Raw genomic sequence first — 23,410 nt, 5'->3', positions numbered from 1 at the left:
GGTGGGCAGATCACCTGAGGTCAGGAGTTCGACACCAGCCTGGCCAACATGGCAAAACCCCATCTCTATTAAAATACAAAAATTAGCTGGGTGTGGTCGTGGGCACCTGTAACCCCAGATACTCGGGAGGTTGAGGCAGGAGAATCGCTTGAACCTGGGAGGCGGAGGTTGTGGTGAGCCGAGATTGCGCCGTTACACTGCAGCCTGGCCAACAGAGTTGAAACTCTGTCTCAAAAAAAACCAAAAAAAACAAAAACAAACAAACAAACGAAAGACAAAAAACAAAAAAAGAGATGAGGTCTTGCAGTGCTGCCCAGGCCGGAGTGCAGGGGCTATTCACAGGCACAAACACAGCACCCTACAGCCTCCAACTCCTGGGCTCAAGTCCTCCTGCCTCACCTTCCCAAGTAGCAAGAGTTTTCCTATGTTAGATAACGGCAACTCCATTTTACCAGTTGTTTGAGCAAAAAGCTTTCCTCTGTCGCCAGGCTGGAGTGTAGTGGCACAATCTTGGCACACCATAACCTCCGCCTCCTGGGTTTAAGCAATTCCCCTGCCTCAGCCTCCTAAGTAGCTGGAACTACAGGCATGCACCACCACGCCTGGCTAATTTTTTGTATTTTAGTAGAGATGGGGTTTCACTATGTTTGCCATGATGGTGGTCAGCCCTCCTCAGCCTCCCAAAGTGCTGGGATTACAGGCGTGAGTCACCGCGCCCAGCCTTTTTTTTTTGAGACAGAATTTCACGCTTGTTGCCCAGGCTGGAGTGCAATGGCCTGATCTCAACTCACTGTATGTAACCTCAGCCTCCCAGGTTCAAGCAATTCTCATGCCTCAGCCTCCTGAGAAGCTGGCATGTGCTACCATGACCAACTAATTTTTTTTTTAAGTAGAAACAGGGTTTCACCATGTTGGCCACGCTGATTTTGAACTCCTGACCTCAGGTGATCCGCCTGCCTCGGCTTCTCAAAGTACTGGAATTTACAGGCGTGAGCCACCAAACCCGGCCTCTTTCTTAAAATTTTGATATATTTCTCTAGCATGTTTTAACTGCTTTTGTAAGCAGAATGGACAATGACTAAATTTTAGCACATTCTTTTCAATTAAATAGGTTATAGTGCATAATCACAGACCGAAAGAGTTGCGGAATACATATGCATGAGAAAAGCAATTTATGTTCCATACACAATCAATGCTAAACGTAGTGTAAGGACAGATCAATTCTGCAAAATCAGAGATGGTGATATAAGCATCTGCTTTCAGTCAATGAAGGTTAGAAAGGGGCTGAGCAATGAAGAAACACTGAGAAAAAATCAATCCTAATTATATATGTACAAATCACTACTAACCTACCAACAATACTTTGTGAAAAGAGTATTTCAGCTTTTGTGTCTTGGGGCAAAAGTAATTTTCGAATTATTTTAATAATAACAGGATTACTCCAAATATATGACAAAGAACAGTCATCAGCAGCTGGAGTTTTCCCTACTCGTCACAGCTGCACAGAAATAGCCATGGATTTGTTTAAAATATTACATTTTTGATAAAAGCACAGAGAACAGGAGTAAAGAAAAGTTGTTTTGCTATTATTTTTGGGTTTCGTTTCTATTTACATTGTGAAGGCACTGAGGAAGATGTAAGGAAAGACACTGTGATGAAGAGTCAAGAGTAGGAACAAAAAGGAGGGGCCCGGGGGCATGGTGCCTCATGCTAGTAAATCCCAGCACTCTGGAGGCTGAGGTGGGAGGACTGCTTGAGCCCTGGAGTTTAAGACCAGCCTGGGCAACATAGTGAGATCCCCATCTCTCAAAAAAAAAAAAAAAAAAAGAGGGAAGAAGTCTAACAGTACAAATGAGAGAAGAGGGAAGAATGAGATATCTGGGAGGACATTTAATGCTAGAAGGGAAGATGTATTGACTGTCATATGAAGGAAACAAATACAGACACAGATTTAGGTTCAGTAAAATAGCTTCCATAGGACTAGAACTTAACAGCTGAATAAGCAGCTGCCTTAAGAAGCAGGACTTCTTACTGTGGCAGTTTTCTAATGAAGGCTGGATGTTTTTGAAGGATTTCCTCTATGGGTAAATAAACTATACTACATGATGGCAAGGAAACTCTGAACTCCATCATCCTAAAAGCATAAAGTTTGTAATTTCTAGTTTCCTTCTCCTTAGTCATAGGCCCTTGATTCTAACCTTTTAATAAGTTATTTCAGAATTGGAGTTTTAATATAAAGCACACATCCATGAGTCTGATTTCAGAACACAAATCTGTTCTTAGTATTTATGAAGAATTAATCTCAACATTTTGTGCTACAGATCTCTTACTACCAGTTGCTCTCCTGTTTTCTCTCAGTATATCATCTCCCAGGAACAAGGCAAATAGAGTTGCTAGGAGGTAGTCATGAGATGACTCCAAATGAGATGAAAGAACAGACACTAGCAGCTTGAGTTTTCCCTACTGGCCAGAGCTATGCAGAAACAGCCACGAGGAGGGGGTATCCAGAATGAAGAAAATTTCTTGGTTGATCTCCATTCTTTTAATATTGAAATCTCAAAAAAAAAAAAAAAAAAAAAAATTGCTGAAAACTCTTCATGGGAAAATCCCCTAACAACAACAACTACATTTTATTGAGTGTGTACTATGTCCAGATACTGCAGTATTCACTTTATGTTTGATACCTGGCTAAAAGAACGGCTGGGCGTGGTGGCTCATGCCTACAGTTTACAGCACTTTCGGAGTCTGAGGTGGAACAATTACTTGATCCCAGAAGTTCAAGACCAGCCTGAGTGACACAGTGAGATCCTGCCCCTACAAATAATTTTCAAAAGTTAGCTGGGCATGGTAGCACATGGCTGGAATTCCAGCTACTTGGAAGGCTGAGGCATGAATTGCTTGAGCCCAGGATATTACGGCTGCAGTGAGCTGTAAGACTGCAACACTCGGCTCACGCCTGTAATCCCCACACTTTGGGAGGCCGAGGCGGGCAGATCACCTGAGGTGAGGAGTTCGAGATCAGCCTGGCCAACATGGTGAAACCCCATCTCTACTAAAAATACAACAATTACTCAGGCATGGTGGTGTGCACCTGTAATCCCAGCTACTCGGGAGGCTGAGGCAGGAGAATCACCTGAACCCAGGAGGCAGAGGTTTCAGTGAGCTGAGATCCGGCCACTGCACTCCAGCCTGGGAAGCAGAGTGAGACTTTATCTCAAAATAAACAAACAAATAAATAAATGAAATTCAGGGGGAAGGAAGGGAGAAAAACAAAATTCTGAACATAGAATTATAGAGTTTTAGAGTGGCAAAGTACTTGAGAGATCTAATTCAACTCTCACTGTGCAGATGACAGCCTAAGATTAAGGTTAAGTGATTTCCCCTAAGTAACATGGTTGGAGGCAGAGTTAGAACACAGAATGAGACCTATGGAAAAGATGAGCCTTTAACTTACAATTGGCATTAATGTCAGCCTCCTTAGTCACTGCTAGTTCTCCCTATTGCTAAGTCTGGAGGAGACGCACAGCACAATTTTTTTTTTTTTTTTTGGAGACGGAGTCTCGCTCTGTCGCCCAGGCTGGAGTGCAGTGGCGCGATCTCGGCTCACTGCAAGCGACCCCTCCTGGGTTCACGCCTTTCTCCTGACTCAGCCTCCCGAGTAGCTAGGACTACAGGCGCCTGCCACCATACCCGGCTAATTTTTTGTATTTTTAGTAGAGATGGGGTTTTATTTACCATGTTAGCCAAGATGGTCTCCATCTCCTGACCTCATGATCCGCCCACCTCGGCCTCCCAAAGTGCTGCGATTACAGGCGTGAGCCACCGCGCCTGGCCTCAAAGCACAAATTTTAAGTCCCAACATGAGAGAAAGGAACGCACTTTCCCCAAACTCATTAAAAAGGTTAAAAAGCAGCCATAAAAAAGAATTGAGTTCATGTCCTTTGCAGGGACATGGATGAAGCTGGAAGCCATCATTCTCAGCAAATTAACACAGGAACAGAAAACCAAATACTGCATGCTCACACTCATAAGTGGGAGTTGAACAATTAGAACACATGGACACAGGGAGGGGAACATCACACACAGGGGCCTATAGAGGGGTCGGGGGGAAGGGGAAGGAGAGCATCAGGAAAAATACCTAATGCATGCAGGGTTTAAAACCTAGATGATCGGGAGGCTGAGGCAGGGGAATCGCCTGAACCCGGGAAGTGGAGGTTGTGGTGAGCCGAGATCGTGCCATTGCACTCTGGCCTGGGCAACAAAAGTGAAACTCTCTCTCAAAACAACAACAACAACAACAACAAAAACCTAGATGATGGGTTGATAGGTGCAGCAAACCACCATGGCACAGGTATACCTATGTAACAAACCTGCACATTCTGCACATGTATCCCAGAACGTAAAGTTAAATTAAAAAAAAATTTTTAAAAGGTTAAAAAAAGGTCAGCAGCCAACTATAAACATCTGTCAGATAAGCAGTCTGCGAGAGCTGGTCCAACAGGCACGTCAAAAAATGTAGTTCTTACAAAGTATGCAACCTAAGGAAAATTTTAAATATAAAGTAACATTTTAAAATGAAATAGTGGGAATTTACATTTCTGGGCTTGGACCACGATGGCTCTATCACTTTAGCTATGTGACCTTAGGCAAGTTTCTTATCCTCTCTTAACTTCGGTTCCTCAAAATGAAGATGTAACTTACAAGAGCATTTAAAAAGCAAATATAAAGACAAAATTATAATGTATTTACTGCCTGGCATATAGGATGCACTCATGATGCTGTTATTATAATAAAGTTGCTCATCACTTCGCATTTACATTTATGAACTTTTCAAATAACTACTCAAATGTTGAAAAATCCATATCCTGCAGATAGAGTAAGTTTTAGAAACTAAAACAAGGCTAAAACAAAATAAATCTTAATAAAGTCTATAGCTCCTCTGATAGAAAACCAAGACTCTCTTCCTCTGGTAGTGGGGGAAGTCAGATTTTGTATCCTTTTCCTCGTTCATCAATCCTCTTCCGATTCTCATTCTCAGTCTGAGTTCATACTCCCAGTTCATTCTCATCTATTGCCATTACCCAAAACACAATCCCAGGAAGGCCTAGTACAGACATGTTCTCATGTTGATTTGTCCATACACAAGAAAGAATAGAGTTAAATAATTTGAAAACTGAAGTCTTTGCAAATTTAAAATAAATAGAGGCTGAGATTTTTTTCTTGGACCACACAGAATTGAAGGCCCCAAAACTATGCAAAATACAAATACAAAAACCACATAAAACTTTTTGCCTGTTTTTATTTCCAAATAGTATCCACATAAAATTCTCCTATGATTTGAATTGTATTAAAATTGCTTATAGTAGGATAAACAATAATTTACCCATTCTCTGACATTAAAGACAACCATTTATTTGCTGCCACTTTATAATCTAACCAAATGTAGGCATTTTTAAGATAATAGAGAAGATATCTTTAAGCACCCTGTCACCTTGGAGCTGAGTTAAAAGCCAAGAGTGCTATATCACAGTTTTAGGTCAAGAGGCCAATAAAGTTGAAGGCAGTCTCTAGAAACAGAGACTAGTGTACAAGTTGCTATCTTTCCAACTTAACTATGATCAGAGCGTGAAATCTGTCTTTTATTAACCTCAATCTTCCTTCACAAAAGACATCTGAATTAGTTATAGACATATATACCCCAAAAAGAAAGGCCATGGGAAACATGTCAACATTTTCAGATCAAGGAAGGATTCTCAGAAAAGGCACTAGGATGCTTCTATATGGCAACAGATGCCAATGGACAACATTTCACAAAAGTAACGTCTGTGATTATTTTTTCTTTTTAAAAGCCTTCTTTTTATACAAGTACAGAATAGTGCCCAAATTGTTAAGTGTGTAATGATGAATTTTCACAAAGCGAACACACCCACCTAACTAGTATCCAGGTCAAGAACTAACATTACCAGAATGTGGGAAGTTCTTTTCATACCCACTTCTAGTCACTACTCAACCCCCAGAGTAACTGGTAGCCTCCAACAGAGCCAAGAAAAGTCCAAAATCCTTTACTGGTTGTTTCAAAAACCAAACCAACCAATCCACCAAACAAAAAACACCATAATCTAAAATAGCTTGGCAAAATAGTATCTTTGACTTTCGAAATCTAAAGTTAGGACATGACTACTTTTACTGCTTTCCTGCCACTCCAGATATGTTGTGATCCAAGTGCACAGAAAGGAGGGGTAAAGAAACTGGCTTCCACTGAGTCCCCATTCTAAGCCTCAGATACTGAGCTCTGAGACAACCTGGGAGGGAGGTTTTAGTGATGAGGCTCAATGAGAATAAGCAACCTTCTCAAAGCTATGTGGCAACAAGTAGTGGAGCCGGGATGCAAAACCTTGTGCTCATTCCACTACATCCAGAGTCCTCGTTATGTTCTGCCACCTACTGGGTTCCATAAAAACACCCCCAGGGACACCGGAGGGACACCAGAACAATCCCTACCCTGGCTTTGCCCAGAGCAGTGCCTTTAAAAAAAATTATTTTATACAGTGGGGCTCTGTATACAATTTCAAATGAAGGAAGGGTTTCACATAAAAACAGCCTATATGCCAGAGAATATAGATAGCAAGGTCTAGAATCTTCTGTTTTCATTATTCTGTGTAATACTAAAAGCAAATTCTGTTTTTTTTTTCTAAATAGGTAATTAATGATACAAAATTCATAAGGTATAGAAGATATACAGTGAAAAATAATAATTTGCTTATTTTGTCCCCCAGATATCTGGTTCTCCCCCATAGTTTCTAGTTCCAGTTTCTTACATATCCTACTAGAGAATGACTATGCACATTCAAACAAAAATCACCCATGGAGTAAGAAAAATACCCAGAGAGTAAGATATTATACACAGTATTCTGTACCTTGTGTATATCATTTTAATGTATATCAGTGATTTAAGAGTATTTGGTAAAGGTTACTAACATAAACAATGCTTCTGCATTTCACTATAGTTTCTCATTTCAAATTAATGATAATCTGCCATTACCTCTGAAAGGTAACGAAAATATTGTACTACTGAAATAGGCTTTTCCAGAAAAATGAGAAAAAGAAAACACTAAATCCTATCATGAAGGATTGAAAACTTTCTAAATTTTACACATGGTGAAATGGAAGCATGCTCAAGGAATTTTAGAATTAGTTTCAGGTTAAAAGACACTGGTGAAAATTAAAACCCCTTGGGCCACCAACCACTTGGAGTTCTACTTCCCCCTCTTAGTAATCTTAACCTTACACATAGATTAAATACTCAGGAGCACCACTGTTACAAGTTTAGAATGGCAGGGCTGGAGGCCTCAGAGGTTATCCAAACAGTGGAGGACATCCCTAAGCCTCTGTGCTGCCAGGATCTCAAGCTTCCACAGGCCGTTTACTGAGTTGCTGCCACCCACGAGTTACCACTGTTCTCTGGCCCTCCTCTCCAGCCAGGCATCAGGACCACCCACTAGAACCATTATTATTCTTTTCTGCCTCAGCCTTTTCTATTCCAGGCAAAACGGTTCTTAATCCCTCCTGGCAGATTTTATTTTTTGGCTTAAGCATCTTTATGGGTGGTGTGGAAATTAATTTGCCAGCACTAAGCTGTATTTGTGCAGGCCTCCTGGTTAGGAAACTGGTTTAAATACTCACTTTTTCTTCCATTAACCAAATATTTGAGGGAGAGCAAGTCAATTAATTTTTTGGAGATTCTCAGTTTCATCAACTGTAATAATGTTAGATTAGATGACGTTTGAATCTCTAAAGATACCTGAATTACAGAGGGGAAATAACATTTTTCTCCGATATTCTCTTTTTAGGGAAAAAAAGGTAAACTGCAAGAAAATAAGCTGACATTAGGAATTTTTTATGGATGGAAAAAAAAGAGAAGCAAAATACATACACACAAAGTGCCAAAAGACACACAAATCCCAAATTCCACTATGTGATTGCCAGTGCATGTGCTGGAATCAGATTCCAGCCCAATTTTCTAGATGACAGTTCTCTACAAGAACTGATGTTTTAAATTACTGCCATAAGGGACTACAGGATCTTAAATCATTGATGAAAATGTAACTGTTTTCTCTATGCTCTAGGTCATAATGCAGGGAAAGTGCTCTGAAACACTTCAGAGAACTAAAAGGATGTTCTTGTTAGCCGAATAATTCAATTAACTGGAACCAGCATTATGGTGGAGCTTTTAGTGCTAAAGAAGTACTTTAGAGTTATTATTTACTGTAGGCATACACATACCAACCATCATACTAAGTGCTTTACAAGCATTTTCCCATTTAATACTCAATTTCTGTGAGAAAATTAGGGCTCGAGGCAAGTGATAGAGCAGGAATCTCAACTAGGCCTGACTACAAAGCCCATGCTCTCAATCACTGACCAAAAAACAAGTAGAAACAATCTATCTGAGCAAGAAATTATGTGACATTTCTATCAACAGACTATATTTCTGTTCATATATACATATAAACTCACATACCAAAATATACTTCCAACATTTTAAATTAGAAAAATCAAATTAACCATGTATTTATTTAATTTTTTTTTTGTGAGGTCGGGGAGACAGGGTCTTGACCTGTTGCCCAGGCTGGAGTGCAGTGTCACAGTCATAGTTCACTATAGCCTTGACCTCCTGGGCTCAAGCGATCTCCCACCTAGCCTCCCAAGTAGCTGGGAACACAGGCACACGCTACCATGCCCAGCTAGTTTTTAAATTTTTTATAAAGACAAAGTCTTGCTATGTTGCCCAGGCTGGTCTTGAACTCCTGGGCTCAAGCAATCCTCCCTCAGCCTCCCAAGGTGCTGAGATTAAAGGTGTGAGCCACTGCAATTTAGAAGAGACAATTCTTAGTCAATTAATCTAGAGTTTTACGTAAAGCAAAATATATACAAAAGCTTTCAATAGTTGTTCCATTAATTGTCAAATAGTTAATCTCCAAATATAATACAGCTGAAGAGCACTTTTTAGAAAATGATTCCTATATTCATTTAAGGCCATGTTAGCTTGCTCCAGAAATACTGACCAATCACACTCTCTGACTTGGCAGGCTCTCTTACTCCTCCATGCCTTTGCATACACTGTTTGTCCTGCCCAGAATGCTTTCCCCAACTTGTCCAGCTAGCAAAACACATTCTTCCTTCAAATCCCTCTAAATGTACTATCCTGTGAATCTCCCAAGCAGAGGCAGACTTAAGCTTCCTCTACACTGCCGCTGTCCCCTTTTTGAACCTCCATTGTGTACGGTGGTTGCAAAAGTACACTGCAATGATCTGTTTATCCATCATTTTCCCTCAAGACTGAGAGTTGATCAAAGATAGAAACAATGCATTTTAATCTATATATTTCTCAGTCCCTAATGCAGAATACAGCCCAACACACTTGGGGTTTATTACTTTACTTAACTAGTTAATATAAACCAACAGATTATATTTAGAATCTTTCCCGACACCATCAATATGTATTACCTACTTGAACTATCCTAGCAGGCTCTCCTATAATTCTAGTTTTCAGACAGTCAGGATAGGGGCTGTTTTTTGAAGATACAATGAACAACTAAGCAGTGTACAAAGCATTGTGGTAGGTAATGTGGAAGACACAAAAATCAGGGGCTCCATCTCATGGGATTGCCATAAAGTGGAGGGCACTAATGTTTATAATTGTTTCAACATGTTGTAGTAGAAATAAAAAGTGCTACAGAGTGGAAGGGCTTTATGATTATGATTAAGAAGACTGAGAAAGGTCTGACATTTAACGACAACATTCAGGTTGGGCCTTGACGGACAGAAAAGAACATTCTACATCAGGGAACAAATGGCATGAGCAAAAAGGTTCAGAATTACAAAAAATGTATATTATACATTTTAAAGCTTCTAAATTTTACAGATATAGAATGAAAGGGCATGGTGTGGAAGTCTTGTATTCACATATGAAAATCACAAGAATTATAACAGCATCAAAGAAAACAAATATATCACATATATCCCTCCATTTTCTTCCCTCAGCTAACAAGTATTCTCGGGGACATCCTCAGCTGCTATCAGCCCATTAGATTAACTAACTCACTGACAAAGAGATCTAGCAATCACTAAAAGATACTAAATTTTAGGCTGTGTGCAGTGGTTCACACCAGTAATCCCAGCACTTTGGGAGATCAAGGAGGGAGAACCGCTTGAGCCCAGGAGGTTGAGGCTACAGTGAGTCGTGTTCGCACCACTGCACTCCAGCCTGGGCAACAGAGTGAGACCCTATCTCCCCCCCACAAAAAAAGATACTAAATTTTATTTCAAGGCTGGGCATGGCAGCTCACTCCTGTAATTCCAGCACTTTGGGAGGCTGAGGCAGGTAGATCACCTGAGGTCAGGAGTTTGAGACCAGCCTGGCCACATGGTGAAACCTCGTCTCTACTAAAAATACAAAAATTAGCCAGGTGTGGTGGTGGGAACCTGTAATCCCAGCTACTCAGGAGACTGAGGCAGGATCATCGCTTGAACCCGGGAGGCAGAGGTTGCGGTGAGCCGACATTGTGCCACTGCACTCCAGCCTGGGCGACAGAGTGAGACTCCATCACACATACACACACACACACACACAATTTATTTCATACACTAAACACTAAATAGGCTTGATTTTTAAATGTATTCTTAGTAAATATATTTTAACACACAACCAGAAATTTTATGTAGTACTTTAAATAATATTAACAATAATAATAGCACGACACCTAGTCAGTGGCACATACTCAAAGTGGTTTCACATGTATCTACTCATTTAAAATCCTCACAATGACCATATGACAGGCAGGATTATTACACCTATTCTGTAGATGAGGAACCTCAGTCATAGAAAAGTGAAGTAAGCTGTCCAAGCTGACAAAGTAAATGACAGAGCCAGATTCAGACTTCTGTCTGGCTGTAGAGTCTGGGCTCTTAGCCACTGTCTGTCCACACACACACACACACCTTAATTTAAATAATAGTGTACATATAATTTTGTGCTTGGAAAAAACCCACAAATTTTCTTCATTATGTAACATTGACTTTAAAACTTTAAAAAAGTGGTAAAATATATGTATCATAAAACTTACCATCTTAGCCATTTTTAAAGCATACATTCAGTAGTGTTAAGTACATTCACACTGTTGTGCAACCAACTAGAACTCTCTTCATCTTGCAAAACTGAAACTTTATATCCTTTAAATAACTAACTCCCATTTCCCCTGGCAACCACTATTCTACTATCTGTAGATTCCAAAAGTATGTAGGACATGAATTTAACAATCTTAGGTACATAATATTGATTTTTAACACCTGAAATGGTTCTATTTAGTTGATGTACTGTAATTATATTTTAATGTGTTTTGATTACCAAAGATGAATGTGTGCTTTTTCTATTCTTGTATGAAATGTTCATGTTGATACAAAGTTTATAAACTTGAAGCATAATATACAGTAACATCTGACATTCTTCTTCAAACACATTAGTTCTTATCTTGATTATTTTTGCTAGAATATACTTTTTTTTTTTTTTTTTTGAGACAGAGTCTCGCTCTGTCGCCCAGGCTGGAGTGCAGTGGCCGGATCTCAGCTCACTGCAAGCTCCGCCTCCTGGGTTTACACCTATTCTCCTGCCTCAGCCTTCCGAGTAGCTGGGACTATAGGCACCCGCCACCTCGCCCGGCTAGTTTTTTGTATTTTTTAGTAGAGACGGAGTTTCACCGTGTTAGCCATGATGGTCTCGATCTTCTGACCTCGTGATCCACCGTCTCGGCCTCCCAAAGTGCTGGGATTACAGGCTTGAGCCACCGCGCCCAGCCTTTTTTTTTTTTTTTTTTGAGGTAGGGTTCTGCTCTGTCATCCAGGCTGGAGTACAGTGGCATGATCATAGCTCCTGCAGCCTTAAGCTCCTAGGCTCAAGCTACCCTCTTGCCTCAGCCTCCTGAGTAGCTAGGACGACAGGCATGTGCCACTATGCTGGCTAATTTTTTATATTTTGCAAAGATGGGAGCTTGCTATTTTGCCCAAGATGGTCTCAAATTCCCAGCCTCAAGCAATCCTCCCGCCTCAGCCTCCCAAAGTGCTGGGATTAAAAGTGTGAGCCATGGCACCTGGCCCTAGAATATACTTTTTAAAGAAAATCTGTATTTCTGAACAATTTGTATATACTTTGAATATTAATTTTTGTAATTGAGGTCTGCTTAAAGCAGGGTACAATTTTGTGTAAAAAAGGTTAAAATTCCATTGTCAATTAAAAGACACATCAAAATTCAGAAACCAACATGGTAGATTTAAAAAAGCGGGGGAAAAAAGATCAAATTTTAAAACTGGGCAAGACTAAACTTCAATGGGTACTAAAACTAAAGAAATACAAGAAATTAACTATAGGCCGGACGCGGTGGCTCAAGCGTGTAATCCCAGCACTTTGGGAGGCCAAGACGGGTGGATCACGAGGTCAGGAGATAGAGACCATCCTGGCTAACCCGGTGAAACCCCGTCTCTACTAAAAAATACAAAAAACTAGCCAGGGGAGGTGGCGGGCGCCTGTAGTCCCAGCTACTCGGAAGGCTGAGGCAGGAGAATAGGTGTAAACCCGGGAGGCGGAGCTTGCAGTGAGCTGAGATCCGGCCACTGCACTCCAGCCTAGGTGACAGAGCAAGACTCCGTCTCAAAACAAACAAACAAACAAACAAACAAACAAAATAACTATAAAAATTGAAATAGGCCAGCCGCGGTGGCTCATGCCTGTAATCGCAGCACTTTGGGAGGCCGAGGTGGGCAGATCATGAGGTCAGGAGATCGAGACCATCTTGGCTAACACGATGAAACCCCATCTCTACTAAAAATACAAAAAATTAGCCGGGCATGGTGGCAGGCGCCTGTAGTCCCACCTACTCTGGAGGCTGAGGCAGGAGAATGGCATGAACCCAGGAGGCAGAGCTTGCAGTGAGCTGAGATCTCGCCACTGCACTCCAGCCTGGGCGACAGAGGGAGACTCCATCTCAAAAAAAAAAAAAAAAAAATTGAAATAATGGGCTGGATGCAGTGGTTCACGCCTGTAATCCCAGCACTTTGGGAGGCCCAGGCAGGTGGATCATGAGGTCAGGAGTCTGAGACCAGCCTGACCAACATGGTGAAACCCTGCCTCTACTAAAAATACACAAATTAGCTGGGCGTGGTGGTGTGCACCTGTAATCCCAGCTATTCAGGATGCTCAGGCAGGAGAATCACTTGAACCTGGGAGGTAGAGGCTGCAGTGAGCTGAGATCATGCCACTATACTCCAGCCTGGGCAACAAAGGAAGATTCCATCTCAAAAAAAAAAAAAAAAAAAAAAATCGAAATAATGATTACTTTTGAGCAGAAATCATGAGAAAGTCATGATCAGATGTATATATGGAAGGGGCTGCTAGGGTAGCTGTCAAAGTTTTATTTATGTTTTATTTATTTATTTTCTAGAGGCAGGATCTCACTCTGTCATCCAGGCTGGAATACAGGGGCACAATTACTGCTCACTGTAACCTCAAACTCCATGGCTCAAGTGATTCTCCTACCTTGGCCTACCAAGTGACTAAAGCTACAGGCATGTGCCACCACACCCAGGTAATTTTCTTACTTTTTATAGAGACAGAGTTGCTCAGGCTCGAAGTTTTATTTTTTGACCAAACTGCAGTTGTAAGGATGTTAGCCTTACAATAATTCATTCAGCTATAGATTTATTATTATTATTTTTAATAATTTGTCCTAAGTAAACCAGCAAAGGAAGCTACAGATTTGTTAATGTTGATTTCTGTTTCCGTATTTTCCAATTGAAAGGTTAAAAGAAAGTTTGTTAATTCTGTTCTTTGTAATAGTTTGAAAATATTAAATTTTCCTTTAAAAATCACACAAATGACCGACAATTATAGCTACAAAATCAAGATAAATATTCATAGGAAAATGGAAAGTAATATTACTCCAAAGAGTTTTAATAATGTTCTAAAAATATGCAGTCTATGTTAATATAAGCCAGTTTTTACAAATAATTTGAAAAACAAGAAAAAAAAATAGGTGAGATTTTGGGTAAATGAATTAAGAGAAAATACACCTTATTTATAGTAAATGATTTTTATGAAGATCAATGAATGAGGAATTGATGTACAACCTTAAAATTAGAATAAATTTCTTTACAGCAATTACATTTAATAAATACAAAGTCAGAGAATACAACTTTTTAAAAAGAAAAGACAAAATTAAACCATTAAAAAGCATTATGCACAAACATCACAAACACAGCCTGAGAGTTTGGGGGAAAGTACTAACCAGTTACTGCCAGCAGCTGTGAAACTCTCACCTCCATTTCCTCCCGATGAGACCTGTCTCTATCTTCAAATTCGCGTGTCCTTCTCCGAGCCTCTTCAAAGGCCTGTTGTGCTAATGCATCCTCCTGCTGTCAGAATACATGAAATACCTATTTTAATTTTGATTTATAAAAAAAATACAAGATCTGGGGTGTTTTTTTTTTTTCCTGAAACAGCGGCTGGGCACAATGGCTCACGCCTGTAATCCCAGCACTTTGGGAGGCCAAGGCGGGCAGATCACTTGAGGTCAGGAGTTTGAGACCAGCCTGACCAACATGGTGAAACCCCATCTCTACTAAAAATACAGTAATTAACTGGATGTTGTGGCGCATGCTTGTAAACCCAGCTACTTGGGAGGCTGAGGCAGGAGAATAGCTTAAAACCCGGGAGGCGGAGGTTACAGTGTGCCAATATTGCGCCACCGCACTCCAGCCTAGGCAACAAGAGCGAAACCCTGTCTCAAAAAAAAGGAAAAGAAAATAAAAACAAACAAACAAAAAACAGCGTACCACTCTGTTACTCAGGCTGGAGTACAAGTGCAGTGGTGGAATCACGGCTCACCACAACCTGAAAATCCAAGGCTTAACCCCATTACACCAATTCTCCTGCCTCAGCCTCCCAAGCAGCTGGGAATACAGGCACGCACCACTGCGCCTGGTTAATTTTTTTTTTTAGTTTTTGTAGATACTGGGTCTTGCTATGTTGACCAGGCTGGTGTCAAACTCCTGGCCTCAAGAGATCCTCGTCTCGGCCTCCCTAAGTGCTGGGATTACAGGTGCAAGCCACCTTGTCCAGCCTTTTTAATTCTGACAGAAACAAACAGCAGAGTATTTCTGAAACATCAACAGCATTAAAAAAAAAATGTCAGAGGTACTTTTAAAAGAAAAATTCAGTATTTCATATTTTATACTACACCTTGGAAACGAAGTCATGTTAATCATATTCTAACAATTGAAAATGCTCTTCCGTTTTCTTTACTTACTTAATCCTACTCATCAAAATAAAATCCTGATCAATCAACATTTAAGGCAGAGAAGAACAAGAAAAAAATGTGGTAAATACTTCTATCATTTGGGGAAAAGAAAGGCTCTATGAACTAAAGCCAGAAATATAAATGAAGATGAACAGCACTGACTACACAAATGTTGGAAACTTCTGGACAACAAAAAGCAAATAAAAATCTCAAGGGAAATTATTAAGGAAAATATATTTGTTAACATATAACGAATCTGTCTTTTCCCAGTTAGTGGCTAAAGATCTGCACATGAGCCGGGCGCGGTGGCTCACGCCTGTAATCCCAGCACTTTGGGAGGCCGAGGCGGGCGGATCACAAGGTCAGGAGATCGAGACCACGGTGAAACCCCGTCTCTACTAAAAATACAAAAAATTAGCCGGGCGCGGTTGTGGGCGCCTGTAGTCCCAGCTACTCGGGAGGCTGAGGCAGGAGAATGGCGTGAACCCGGGAGGCGGAGCTTGCAGTGAGCCGAGATCGCGCCACTGCACTCCAGCCTGGGAGACAGAGCGAGACTCCGTCTCAAAAAAAAAAAAAAAAAAAAAAAAAAGAAAAAGATCTGCACATGAAAGAAACCCATATACCTCAGGACTCATTGTGTCTAAAAAGGTAACCAACTTAAACTTTCTCCTCTACTCTTTTTTGGTCTCTGTTGGTGGCACCATTTTTTTTTTTTTCTGCTAGAAACCTGAGCCATCATCTGACTCTTCTTCACTCTCTCCTTGTCTCTACAGTCAACCAACCACTGAGTCCTACCCACTTGATGTCCTACATATTTTGGAATCTTCAGTCTCCTCTTCATTCCTATAAAAAGTTTCCTAGTTCAGGCCCCTAAAAATCTCACTTAGACCATTGCAAAAGTCTCCTCAACAGTCTCTCCTTGCTTCCATTTGGTCACCCCTCAACCCAATCTACCACACAGCCATCGGAGTATGCCTTTAAAGCACAATCTGACCACGATGCCCCCAACTTAAAAGAGCTCCCTTACTGTGTACAGCCTAGGATGCCTGGCCTTTGCCGTCACACACTTCTGAAAACTAGATTTTTTTTTTCTGAGACAGAGTCTCACTCTGTTGCCCGGGCTGGAGTGCAGCGGTGTGTTCTCTGCTCACTGCAACCACGCAAGTTCAAGCAATTCTCCTGCCTCAGCCTCCTGAGTAGCTGGGACTACAGGTGCGCGCCACCATGGCCGGCTGGTCTTGAACTCCTGACCTCAAGTGATTTGCCTGTCTTTGCCTCCCAAAATCCTGGGCTTACAGGCGTGAGCCACTGCGCCTGGTCAGAATAGTAGGATTTTTGATGGTACACTTGAAGAAACTAAAAGATCCAAAACAATACCAGAAAAGTCATCAATACTACTCACTTTCCTAGATTCACTGCAGCAAGGGGTGGCCACGTAACTCAGTTGTAGCCAATGACACAGAAACATAAGTCACCTAATGGGGCTTCCAAGAAAGTTTGAGACATTTCACCATTCTACCTTCTTAGGAACTGATGCAGTGTTCAGAGAGGCAGCAGCCATCTTGCAAACATAATAATGAGGACATAGTCACACAGTGAGCATGCTACAGCAGCAAGACTAAGAGACCTTATATCATGTCAGGGTCCAAAAAAAAAAAGGCCTCGGGCCACTGATAACATAATTAAGTGCTATACCAGGCCTGGACTGTGTACTGCTGGATATCTTGTTCTGTGTGATAAATCCTTTATTTGTCACTGTCAGTGGGGTTTTCTAATACTCCAAATTTTCAGTGACAATGTCTATAACGTAAACAGAATGGAAAGATGTAATTCAAACATTTGACTGAACATCATGACATGGACCTACTATATTCTCATGACATACTATATAAGCCAGAGGTATCCACAAAATAATGCTGTTCCAAATTTCCCAGGGCTTTCTATACACTTAGGTATCAACAAGGACACATGTGCTCATGACAGGAAAAAACTGTGGGCCTGGCATGGTGGCTCACACCTGTAAGCTCAAGCACTTTGGGAGGCCAAGGCCGGTGGATCACCTGAGGTTGGGAGTTCAAGAAACCAGCCTGGCCAACATGGTGAACCCTGTCTCTACTAAAAAACAAATACAAAAAATTACCCAGGCATGGTGGCAGGCCCCTGTAATCCCAGCTACTCAGGAGGCTGAGGCAGAAGAATCACTTGAACCCAGGAGGCGGAGGCTGCAGTGAGCTGAGATCACACCATTGCACTCCAGCCTGGGCAACAAGAGCGAAACTCCATTTCAAAAAAAGAATAAAAAGTATTATTATTAATATTTGCAGCAAAATAAGCCAGGAGATATTTGGTAGCCCTCACTTTCTTGTTTCATCTTCTGTTTTGATCTTTTCTTTCCTCTTTTTTTTAGAGAAGGGGTCTCGCTCTTAAGCTCAGGCTGGAGTGCAGTGGCATGATAACAGCTCATCACAGCCTCAACCTCCCAGGCTCAAGTGATCCTCCTGCCTCAGGCTCCCAAGTAGCAGGAACTATAGGTGTGTGCCACCAGAGCTAATTTTTAAAATTTTTTATATAGAGATGGGGTCTCGCTGTGTTGCCCAGGCTGGTCTTGAACTCCTGGTATCAAGTGATTCTCCTGCCTCCACCTCCCAAAGTGCTCGGATCACAGGCATAAGCCACCGTGACCAGCTTGTCTTGGTATTTTCTAATGACAAGTGAGATGTATGTGCAGTGAATAGAATTCACACTTTAAAAAATGGTAAAATGGAAAGACAATCAGCAATTACCAGTATTATCCTGATCCTTTCCTGCTGCAATCTAACACCTCCCTTTCAAGGACAGCATAAAGGGCATCTGCTAATAAAAACCACGTGCTCACCCACAAAGTAGGCTCAAATGGCTAGGAACAACTAACTCCATTCAGGTTCGGGTGGGATAAGGTTTTCAATTCTCCTGTCCCCACCAGCCACTTGTTATACTACTAGTCTGTTATTCCAAAGTCTATACCACAATCTGCATAATGTAGCCAGGTGGGGTCATCATAAAACATGGTTGGGTGTAAATGAAATCCACGTGGAAAATAAAGGCTTAGCAGTTCTGTCATAGAGCATACACAAAATATTCTGACCACTCTTGTTGTACTAATTTTCTCTTCACTGTATTTAAATTGTGTCTTTATTTATTGCCTAAATCTACAACTATATATATTTTACAGTTTGGTAACACTTACCTTTCTGCAGCAGAGGTTAAAAACTAGAAGTTCATGCTTAATTAAAAAATTAAGAATCAAATTTGTTTCCAAGAAAGTTGACGATGAACATCTCATTTGCACAAAATATCGACCTTTACTATTCTCTTTGGGGACCAGAATGATATCACTGATCACATGAAAACCAAAAGAAATAAATCTGCTGAAGAAGCATCAGTATTTACATAAAAGACAATCAGTATGTGCAGCTGCAAACGGTACATTTAACGTATCAATCTGTAGAGCCTAACTTTTCACTTAAATGACTCTTCCAAATTAATTTCACCCACATTTTTTTGTATATGTAAAAAGTAAAGCTGTTTATATGTTGCTTCATGAACAGAAAAACCTTGCAAACAAAAAGACACTAATTTTACAGCAGTGTCATCAGGTACTTCAAATAGAAAATTCATCAATTCCAATAACGGTTCAATTTTTCTAATCCAATCATGGAATCAAATAAAACTTTGCAGGGTCATTATACTGAAGGTGAAATATCATTTTGTGATTGCCAAAACAAAGTCATTTAAAAAGTACCACAATGAAGATAAAATTATTGGCTTACATTGATAATACAAATGGTGGAACACACTGTATAAAAAATAACATTCTCATTGAATTAGAAATTTACTAGGAACTAGTAGTGGTACACATGTAATTTATAACTGCATCCAAAGAAATGAAACATTCTATCATTTAGAAGTTATAGTTTATATAGGCCAGGCATGGTGGCTCACACCTGTAATCCCAGCACTTTGGGAGGCTGAGGCAGGTGAATCATGAGGTCAGGAGATCAAGACCATCCTGGCTAACACGGTGAAACCCCGTCTCTACCAAAAATACAAAAAATTAGCTGGGCGTGGTGGCGGGCGCCTATAGTCCCAGCTACTGGGGAGGCTAGGCAGGAGAATGGCGTGAACCCGGGAGGTGGAGCTTGCAGTGAGCCGAGATCATGCCACTGCACTCCAGCCTGGGCGACAGAGCAAGACTCCGTCTCAAAAAAAAAAAAAAAAAAAAAAAGTTATAGTTTATATAACTTAACAAATATCTTTATATATCCATAGTTAAAGTAACTGAACTGTAGAATTGTGACAAAGCTAACGATGAATTAAAAAAATAATCTCATGACAGTACACACTGGATTTTTAAAAAACTTGAAGAACTATGCTAAACAACCTAGTTCCTATAATAATATTGACCTTCTTTTGGTAAATGAGTCTTTGTAGTAACATTTTATTTAAAATTAGTTGGAAATCTCTGATTACTCAATGGTGAAGTACCAAAATTTTCATGTTTTTCAAGTTTTTAGAGAATTATATTAAAAAACCAAGTGTGGCAGATCACCTGAGGTCAGGAGTTCGAGACCAGTGTGGCCAACACGGTGAAACCCTGTCTCTACTAAAAATACAAAAGTTAGCTGGGCGTGATGGAGGGTGCCTGTAATCTCAGTTATTCGGGAGGCTGAGGCAGGAGAATGGCTTGAACCCAGAAGCCGGAGGTTGCAGTGAGCTGAGATTGTGCCACTGCACTCCAGTCTAGGAAATGGAAAAAGACTCCATCTCAAAAACAAACAAAAAACAACCAAGTGTGTAAAGAACACATTCAAACTTAAAGACACTAAAAGATGAAAATACAATTTAAATTTGAATCTTTATAACTGTACTCAGAAATATCTTCATCTATAGAAAAACCTTTGAAATATTTTATTTCAGTATTTTATACATACAAAAAAGTACATGTATCTTAAGGCTATGCTGTCCAATATGACAGCCACATACCACAGATAACTACTGCACACTTGAAATATGAATAGTCTATTGGGTACAGTGGCACACACCTGTAGTACCAGGCTGAGGTGGGATGATCAGTTGAGCCCAGGAGTTTGTGGTATAGCGAGACCTTGTCTCAAAAAAGAAAAAAAGATTAATCTGAGTTGAGAAGCGAAGTAAGCAGACTATACCCCCTGAATTTCAAATACTCATTACTAAAATAATATATCTCAATAAATTTTTATATTGGTTATATGTTCAAATAATACTTTTGGGTATAATGGGTTAAATAAAATGTAAAAATCACACTTGTTTCTTTTTCTAACTTTTAAAATGGGCTTCTAGAAAATTTTACTTTATTTTTTCCTAGAAAAATTTAAATTACAGTATATGGCTTATATATTAATTCTACAGGACTGCACTGTCCTAAACCTAGCTTGATGAATTTTCACAAATTGAACTCACCCACATAACTAGAACCATATGAAGACACAAAACAGTATCAGCATCCTGGAAGTCTCCTGCTCCATTCCAGTAATTAGCCCCTTCCACCCAAGAGGGCACCATAACCCTTACTTCTTTTTTTTTTTTTTTTTTGAGACGGAGTCTCGCTCTGTCGCCCAGGCTGGAATGCAGTGGCCGGATCTCAGCTCACTGCAAGCTCCGCCTCCCGGGTTTACGCCATTCTCCTGCCTCAGCCTCCCGAGTAGCTGGGACTACAGGCGCCCGCCACCTCGCCCGGCTAGTTTTTTGTATTTTTAGTAGAGACGGGGTTTCACCGGGTCAGCCAGGATGGTCTCGATCTGCTGACCTCGTGATCCGCCCGTCTCGGCCTCCCAAAGTGCTGGGATTACAGGCTTGAGCCACCGCGCCCGGCCTCATAACCCTTACTTCTAAAGCATGTGTTAACGATGAATAGACCTTGGGCATTACAGTTTCTGTGCTGCTCTACCCTGTTTCCCTCTTGTTCCTAGAGGTGACCACTATCCATAATTTTGTGAATACTACTTATGGCTTTCCTATTATTTATTACCAAGAGGCGTTTTGCTTAATTTTGCCTCTTGTTTACTTTCTATAGAAATAAATAAATGGAGGGTTAAAAAGCATATATTGGTTTTACCCAACTTTGTACTTTTACATAAATCTATTCATATAACATGTGCTATTTTTAAAATTATTTATTTTTTTGAGACAGTCTGTCGCCCAGACTGAAGTGCAATGGCGCAATCATGGCTCACTGCAGCCTTGACCACCCAGGCTCAAGCGACCCACCTACCTTAACCTCCCAAGTAACTAGGACTACAAATGTGTGCCGCCATGCATGGCTAATTTAAAAAAAAAAATTTTTTTTTTTTTTTTAGATGGAGTCTAGCTCTGTCACCCAGGCTGGAGTGCAGTGGCACAATCTCAGCTCACTGCAACCTCTGCCTGCTGGGTTCAAGCGATTCTCCTGCCTCAGCCTCCCAAGTAGCTTGGACTACAAAAACCCACCACCATACCCAGCTAATTTTTTAGTTGAGACAGGGTTTCACCATACTGGCCAAGCTGGTCTCGAACTCCTGACCTTGTGATCTGCCTGCCTCAGCCTCCCAAAGTGCTGAGATTACAGGCATGAGCCACTGTGCCCAGTCAATTTTTAAAAATTTTTGAGATTTTAAAATTTTAGGCTCTTGAACTCCTGGCCTGAAACAACCCTCCTGCCTTGGCCTCCCAAAGTGCTGGGATTACAAGAGTTAAGGCACAATAACTGGCCTGTTCTGTGCCCTCAATATTTTTGAGGAACTCACACATATTGGTGTTAGTTGTAGCTTTTCATTCTCATTGTATTTGTGTGACCACGCACTTTACAAATTTCACTGTTAATGGCCATTTGCGCAGTTTACAATTTCTAGCTATTATTAATAATACTGTTACAAATGTCCTAGTACATATTTTGTGATGAATATGCATATTCACTCCTGTTGCCGTCATGCCTTGGAGTAGAACTGCTAGATCATGGTTTATATTATATACATACATATGCATATATATGTGTGTGTGTGTGCATGCACAGCTTGCGTATTTACAGCCAGTTTTCCAAATGTTGTGCCAATCTTACACAACCAACACACCAACTGCTGCTCTACATTCTTGTCAATGTTTGATATTGTCTTTTTCATTTTAACCATTCTGATGACTGTGTGGTAGTACTGTAGTTTTGATAATTATTTTTCTGATGACCCAATAAAGTTGAATCCTTTTCATTTGTATAGCCTGTTTGTGAACTGCCTGTTAAATGTCTTTTGCCAATTTCTTTTAGGTTGTACTGTGTTTTCTTTCAATGAAAATACTTTCTCACTGAAATGTAAGAGTTCTTTATGCACACACACACACACATTTTTTTTGAGATGGAGTTTCGCTCTGTTGCCCAGGCTGGAGTACAGTGACGTGATCTCGGCTCACTGAAACCTCGGCCTCCCAGGTTCAAGCAATTCTCCTGCCTCAGCCTCCTGAGTAGCTGGGATTACAGGTATGTGCCACCACACCTGGCTAATTTTTTTGTTTTTTTGTAGAGATGGGGTTTTGCCACAATGGCCAGGCTGGTCTCGAACTCCTGGACTCAAGTGATCTGCCTGCCTTGGCCTCCCAAAGTGTTGGGATTACAGGCGTGAGCCACTGCGCCTGGCCTCTACATATTTTATGTAAGTCCTTTGCCAGAAAACATTTTCCACCACTGTTCAGGTTGCCTTTACATTCTCTTAATACTGTCTTTTGATAAACAGTTCTTGGTTTTGCCATAATTCATTATTTATCCATTTACTTACAGTTTAGCATGTTTTGTGTCCTGTTCAAGTTTTTGCCTACTCCAAGGTCACAAAATGATCTTCTCATTTTCCTTTAAAAAGCTTTACTGTTTTGGCTGAGCGCAGTGGCTCATGTCTATAATCCCAGCACTTTTGGGAGGCCAAGGTGGGTGCATCATGAGGTCAAGGGATCCGAGACGATCCTGGCCAACATGGTGAAACCCCGTCTCTACTAAAAATACACAAATTAGCAGGGCATGATGGTGC

At 40.7% G+C, this 23,410-nt stretch overlaps 1 protein-coding gene across 8 annotated transcripts in view; it reads right to left on the bottom strand.

Annotated features, from left to right (window-relative positions):
• Positions 1 to 23,410, bottom strand: part of CBFB (core-binding factor subunit beta) — a 77,317-nt gene that overhangs the window by 5,161 nt on the left and 48,746 nt on the right. For 3 of the 8 annotated variants that reach the window (XM_015126323.3, XM_028840380.2, XM_077983454.1), the window contains one exon: positions 14,337 to 14,463. In XM_015126323.3, coding sequence (XP_014981809.1) covers positions 14,337 to 14,463 — 127 coding nt within the window. 8 annotated transcript variants of the gene reach the window in all.

The sequence above is a fragment of the Macaca mulatta genome, chromosome 20 (assembly GCF_049350105.2).
Source record: "Macaca mulatta isolate MMU2019108-1 chromosome 20, T2T-MMU8v2.0, whole genome shotgun sequence".
NCBI classification, from domain to species: Eukaryota; Metazoa; Chordata; class Mammalia; order Primates; family Cercopithecidae; genus Macaca; species Macaca mulatta.
The sequence above is the reverse complement of the archived record's forward strand: the minus strand, read 5'-3'. Positions and strand labels throughout refer to the sequence as shown.